Source organism: Malania oleifera, chromosome 4 (assembly GCF_029873635.1).
Source record: "Malania oleifera isolate guangnan ecotype guangnan chromosome 4, ASM2987363v1, whole genome shotgun sequence".
Taxonomy (NCBI): Eukaryota; Viridiplantae; Streptophyta; class Magnoliopsida; order Santalales; family Ximeniaceae; genus Malania; species Malania oleifera.
The window spans coordinates 27,147,925-27,154,847 of record NC_080420.1 but is presented as its reverse complement, the minus strand read 5'-3'; the positions used below and the strand labels follow the sequence as shown (position 1 = coordinate 27,154,847).

The 6,923-nt window shown below is 35.4% G+C and overlaps 1 protein-coding gene across 3 annotated transcripts in view; it reads right to left on the bottom strand.

Moving 5' to 3' along the window:
- Positions 1 to 6,923, bottom strand: part of LOC131153098 (serine/threonine-protein kinase STN7, chloroplastic) — a 35,381-nt gene continuing 28,458 nt past the window's right edge. For 2 of the 3 annotated variants that reach the window (XM_058105148.1, XM_058105147.1), the window contains exons 6-10: positions 3,421 to 3,514; positions 1,716 to 1,809; positions 1,570 to 1,626; positions 446 to 859; positions 1 to 340 (exon numbers count right to left, since the gene is read on the bottom strand). In XM_058105148.1, the coding sequence (XP_057961131.1) occupies positions 179 to 340; positions 446 to 859; positions 1,570 to 1,626; positions 1,716 to 1,809; positions 3,421 to 3,514 (821 nt within the window). In that variant the 3' untranslated portion in view covers positions 1 to 178. The remainder of the gene's footprint in view (positions 341 to 445; positions 860 to 1,569; positions 1,627 to 1,715; positions 1,810 to 3,420; positions 3,515 to 6,923) is intronic. The other variant, XM_058105149.1, reaches the window with a different exon arrangement.

The following is a 6,923-nucleotide window of genomic DNA, read 5'->3' as shown; positions in this document are numbered from 1 at the left end:
TTTTAAGTCAGTGACATGCAAGTGCATTAAAAATATAGTAAGTACATTTCTGAGGGCTTCTTTTCTTTCATCTTTAGACAACATGTTGTTCAGCATATCCGTAACATTAATGGCAACATAAAATTTACAAAAGTAAAAAATAAGAAAAAAATTGTACATATTAACAAGCATCAATTAGTCATTCCTCCCTGGGAATCCACTTGCTCCACCATAAGCTCTTCCTGCGTTGGTTCAGCTCATCCATGCTTTCGTTGAGTGTTCTTATAATCTTCCTCTGAAGCCGAAGGGCTGATGCAAGAGCATTCCTTTGAGCACTCGCTTTCTTTTTAGGCTCCTTCTCCTGAAGGCAGAAAGAGGCAAAAGCAATTATTAAAAAGACTAAAGGAAGTTCTCAATCAAGAATTATTGCAAAATATTATCTTCTAATTATGGTTCAGAAACAGACTCTGAGGTCCTGAAGTTGAGCTTCTGTGAAGCCACCATCCTGCTTAGTTCCTGATTTAGCCATTAGGCGAATAACCCACTTGGCAGCTTCTCCATAATCTTGTTGTGTAGCTCGAAAGAGTTGCAGCCTTAGCTTCTGCACGAAGGACAAAGCCAATAAGCCTTCCCTGTCAAAGTAGGGATGAGCTAAAGCTGTTTTTGCACTGGTTCTTTGCCCTGCTTTGTACCGAACCATTGATGTAAGAAGCTCCCATCCTACCCCACCATCTAAATCCAACAACTCAAAGCCCCTACGAAGTTCAGTGCTGGCACGAGGTTCCACATTCTTCCTCCAACTAACTAAGTCATACCCACACCTCTTTAGTTGACGGTTGAATTGTATGAGACTACCGTCGGTACGTAATGCTGGGAATGCCTGAATAATGAAAACTATCACTAAGTTGAGTAAAATAAACAATTGAGAATTCAGAATGAACGCAATAGAAGAGATTATTAGTATGAATAGTGTCTAGTATCCTAAATGATGTATGATAGACATGCAAGTGATATATATTAACCAGATATGACATTTGTGGTCCACCACTTTAAGGACCAATTGCTTAACCTAAATTCAAATTCAAAACAAATAAGAAAATTTATCAATTATGTGACTGGAATATTGAAAAAAAAATTGACATTCCAATATTGGTGAAGCTATTGAGAAACTGTTAAAATCTTGAAATGCCAGCCAGGCTTGGATTTCTTCTCTTTTATGCAAAGTTTCCGTAAACTAAGTTGGCGCAGTTTTTTCATAGTTTTCAAAGTTCCAGTAGTTCAAGCTATTCTGATCAAGTTAAAAAAGAAAAACCGAAGCTGAAATTGGGACTGTAAATGGTGCTTTGAACTTCATTCAATTTCCTGAATTAATTCCATTTGCAGGATATTCAAACTTTTAGCTGAAAAGATACCGTTTATTGATATTTGAGGTTTAAACTCACCATATTATTTTCACTATGGAAGGGACAGAAATTTAAGTTGAAGTATAATTTTAGAACTATAAATCTAACCTACTTTTGCACTGTGACCCTTAACAACATCTTGAATAATAAATTTTTTAGACAGCTATTTTCCATGCTTGTTACTCACCATTTGTAGGAAGATGAGACCGGTACTGTACATATCAAACCTATCAGGCAAATTCAACTGTTCATAGCACAACCGCAGTGAAAAGTTACTAAATTGACCAAGGAATAAATCAAACAATATGGAAGAATTCACATTTGAAATTGCACCTGCCATAGAACTGGGGAAAGTGCAGTTGCTACTGGAGCTGAGGGAGCAGATGGAGTTTGTGTGCTCATGATGTACTGCTCTGGTGCTGCATATCTAAAGAGGGAGGAAACAAATAGAAACATCATGAATGCCATATGATAAGGGAAGCAGCCTGGCATTAATACTGTCTGCCGTGATAAGTAAAGCATCCCGGGTATTTATCCTATCTGCTAAATTAATGTAAAATAGGAAAAATCCAGCCAGCAACATTTTTTATGCATTAAGTGTTGAGAATGTCATGTTAGATGATGCACAACGAGCTCACTCCACATTCAGTTTACTTTGCAACAAGCCAAGCTTCTTGCAAGAATTTCAATATGGTGGTTGACACAGCTTCCACATGGATAAATGGTCCAAACATGATTTTGAGCCTGCTGATTGGGTTGCCAGTTTTAAAGCAGCCTTTGAGTACTGCTAAACTGGGAAAGCATCGTGTAAACACAAACTGTTAGTTTTATTTGTACTGGATTCTCTATATGTTTGCATATTAGATAATATCGATGAAGAATAGATGAAACCTACAATTATTTTTCTTTACCTTCAGGCCACCAAACCAACAACAGCCATATGTAGTGCAGAAAATTAATTTTTTGAATCTATAGAATAGAAGATGCATTTAATCAATCCATTGTCAAGTAAATCAGTTCTGGTAAAACTATAACACTTGCTATGAGATAAAGCATTATTTAGTATTTATAACAAGTGAAACTGTTCAAGGAATATAATAATACATGTTTAAGAGGGCACTGGATGAACCCATCTTTTCAATTACTCCTTAAAATGGTCATTCATTTGTTTTGAATGTTGACAGCATGTAAACCGGTCATTGTTTTTCCCAGACATATTTTAAAATTAAGGACACTTCGGATTTTAATAAATGCCCTCATTCTGTTTTGTTGAAAGATTGTGGTGTCACACGATGCTTTACGAACAAAACTGGAGTTTTTTGTGGGACTCCATGCACCCACTAATAAATTAAAGAGAACAATGCTGGCCAGGGATGGAAATAAGGATCACATAAGAGACCCCAAGCATGTTTGTGCTAGATTGTGCCTATTATGTTTGAATTTCATTACTTAATACTTGGAGTTTATATAAAGTAACATTCAAAATGTCTTTGTCAGTCCATTAGGCCCAGATTTATTTTCAGTCGGTTTTAACTGGGCCGCTATAACAAGAAATCACTGATTTTGTCTTTCCCATGGTGCTGCAGACCTGCATTAATTTCATCAAGCTCGTAAACTTTTCATTTTATTTTTTAACTTTTCACAGGAAGAGATGTTCAAACTCGTAAACTTGCCACAATATCAAAGGTTAAGAGATCAACATGCTAGAAAAACAAAACAAAAAAAAGGATTATCAAACCTAAATGTGCTCCTCCAAAATGATTTCACGTATTAAATTATATGAAACTAAATAATGCTTTTTAATACAGAAAAGAAAAAGAAAATGGATGGAAGTGGCTAGACTACACCAACAAAACATTATAGAAGTTCCATCACCATCAGGTACAGTGCACCATGCACAGCAAAGAAAATGGAAATCCACAATTCATACATTTAGCTTGTTAGACAATGCCTCAGGGACATATATTATTGGCACGGAATTTTTGCAATATTTGACTAAATACGAATCAGAACTGTGTGAATGTGATGTGGAAATTACCTTGGGTCTAGAAGAAATTCTTTTGGAATATAGTTGATGCCTACTCGCAAATCTGCAGCAGCTCCAAGATCAATGATCTTGAATGTGCGAGAACCTGCTCAAGTTTTGGGAGAATGAAATTACTTGATTTGATAACAGTTACACTATTCCAATTCTTTTATTTTTATGGTATGAGGTTATATTTGATTTGAATTCAAATAGGGAGCATTAATATATCCATGCACCACAGACACAGTAATATATCTCATGTTTATTTGTGACAAATGAAGCACTAGAATGTAGTAAGCATTGGGATTTGGTATCCCCTCAGTCAACTTATGTGTATGACTGCATGTGTGCATATACATACTGTATATGGACCTACAAGTATGTACATACATATGGATTTGTAGAGAAAATTTTAGGTGGTCAGTGGCACAAATGGTGGTCTTGGACTCCTATTTTGACATGCAAGCATGTGGGGAACACATTTTGACCAAATTGGAAGAGAGAACTAAAATGTGCTCCATATGTCTAGGTATCAGAACAACAATGGTCAAGAACGCCACTCATGCAGCTATGCGGTTCTCCATAACCACCAAAACATTTCTTGCATATTTATGTTTGTTTGTGCACAAGCAAGTTTGATTTCTAGGGAAGAATGAAGATTTTCCTTTTTCTAGTGTGATTGTGTGAGTTGTTACTGCAGTTTGGCTTGTGTTGTGATATTTTAATTGTTTATGCTTGTTAAAGCTTGATAAACAATGTTGACTCACAACCTAACAGTTTAAGCTTCTAGGTAAATTGTTAATCTAACATGGTATCAGAGCAAGTTACTAGAAGGTCTTGGGTTCTAGTATTGTGCAATAGATCACTCTACTTTATCATCATACTTCATCTAGCAGGATTTTGCTTATTGTGTATGTGGATGACATTGTGATCACTAGTGATGATGATTGAGGCATCCAAGACCTAAAGCTTTTCCTATAGCGTAAGTTTCAAACCAAGGACTTGGTACCATTGAATTACTTCTTGGGTACAGAGGTATCGAGATCTCGTATGGGAACTATGTTGTCATAGAGAAAGTATGTTCTTGATCTGTTCTTGATCTTTTAGATGAGACGGGGTTGTTGGGATCCAAACCTGTTGATACACCCATGAATCCCAATAGTAAGTTAGTGCTAGATATGGGTGGTTTGTTGCCTAACCCAAGTCGGCATAGGAGAATTGTTGGAAAGTTGAATTATCTCAGTCACCCAACCTGATATATCCTTCACAACAGGTGTTGTGAGTCAGTTTCTTGATTCCTCGAGAACAAGTCACTGGATCCAGCAATTCACATTTTGAGATATCTCAAAGGTGCACTAGGTGGAGGTCTCTTATATCAGGATCAGGGTCACACTCATCTTTGTCGGTGTTAATTTGGTGTCTTGGAAAAGTAAGAAACAAATTGTGGTGGCCAGGTCGAGTGCTAAAGAATATAGGGCTATGGCGCACACTACATGTAAACTTGTTTGGCTAAAGAACATGTTGAAAGAAAGAACTAGGTTTTCCACATTCTCAACTTATGGAGTTGATGTGTGATAATCGAGCTACTATTCATATTGCCTCCAACCCTATCTTCCGTGAGTGGACAAAGCACATTGAAGTTGATTGCTATTTTATTCAAGAGAAACTTGCATAGAAGCTCATTACAACCACTCATGTGAAGTCTGAATTTCAGCTTGCTGTTTTGTTCTTAAAGCCTTGAAAGGTGCTCGTGTTAAATTCATTTGTAATAAGCTAGGGACATATGATGTATATTCTCCAGCTTGAAGGAGGGTGTTAATGGTTATTTAGCATTATTATTAATTGTTAAGAGTTTGGTTTTGTAATAAGTGTGAGTTATTAAGGGTATTATGGTCATTTCAATAAATAGAGGGAGAGACCTATCATTGAGAGTAGGTCTTCCATTTTACCCAATTATTCAACAGGATACAAGATGCTACAAATGCAGCAGTATAAGGTGCACTGCAACACTAGTGAACAGTTATGTATTATTTGTCAGCTGCATACTATCATGGCTAGACTAGACTCCATGGACAAGCAAAAAGGATTCATGGAAGACACTGCCTTCAATACCTTTCGCCTTCTTAAGGGAGCTTTTGCTACTATGTATCCATTTAACCAGTTTGATTATGGAATTAAAAGTTTAAGGCCCTGTGGTATCATTGTAAAAGTTATAAAAATGAAAACCAGAAACAAAACTAGAAACCAAAGCAAACAGCATGAAAAAAAATATATTCTCAAAAACTGAAACAAATTAAAACATTGATTAAACACATGTTCCTTTTTTTGTTGGATCAAATAACAATTAAAAAATATGGTTGGAATATTGAATCTTCAAAAGAATACAAATAAAAAGACAATATAATAAAATACAGAAATTAATTAAGTAATCTTTCTTAATTATTATTTATTCTAAACATTTTTTATTATTCGAAGAGCAATATTTGTATATGAAGGCTGCCAATGCTGTGATGATCCTCCCCCTACCCTCGCAAAATGGGGAGCCTTGTGGCCTAGGGATGCCCTTTAATGAAGGTTGAGAATTGGGGAATAATTTTTTTGAACATTTTTTTTTATTTTTCTTTCAAAATTTTAGAAAATTTATCACTCGATTTCATCATGGTCAGCATCCAAATTTTCAATCCATTCCACTCCTACCCCATTCCATACTGCACCAAACATGATTAAAAGGTCAAATAAAATGTAGTGGCTAATATCTAAGTTTGATTTTGCATAGAATTTCAAAATTCGGAAAGTTTCATATCCTAATTGTAATAATATTTATTTTCAATTGTTTTAAAAAAATAAGATTTATTAAGAGAGGAAATTCATTTTGGGATTTGAATATCAAATTTCAATTTCAAGGAAGTTTTGTTCAACCATAAAATTTTCAAAAGATTTTGTTGAAATTTCATGGTTTCAATAAATTTAGGATGATTCATGGATATTTTGCCAGAAATTTTTTAAGACAGAAATTGACCATCAGTTCAACTTGAAGGGTGCTGCAAAGTTTTCAAGGGAATTGCATATCATGGCTGTCACTTGTCTCAAGGGTTACTTAGTTGGAATTGGATGAAAGAGGGGATAATACAGAAATTCTTAGTTGGAATTGGATGAAAAAGGGAATGATACAGAAATTCATACCATTTAATTATGCCCAGGATTTAAATGCTAGAACGTGTGACAAAGTTGTTGATACTTATGCTCGAGAATTTCAAAAACTCATCACTAGTTGTCAGTGGGATGAGAACAAACAACGTGCTATTATATATATTGGAGAACTTGGACAAAATGTTTAGGCAAAACAATATGGGGAAACTTTTAATTCTGTAGACAAGGCTGATTCTTTTACAAAAATGCGAAGAGGAGATCTAAATTTCAAAGGGAAATCTTAGAAGCCTGTAGCGCAACCTATTTCTGTTTCTGCCAAGGCCTCAAGTTATTGGAAGACTGATAAAAACCCAGTGGAAGGTTAT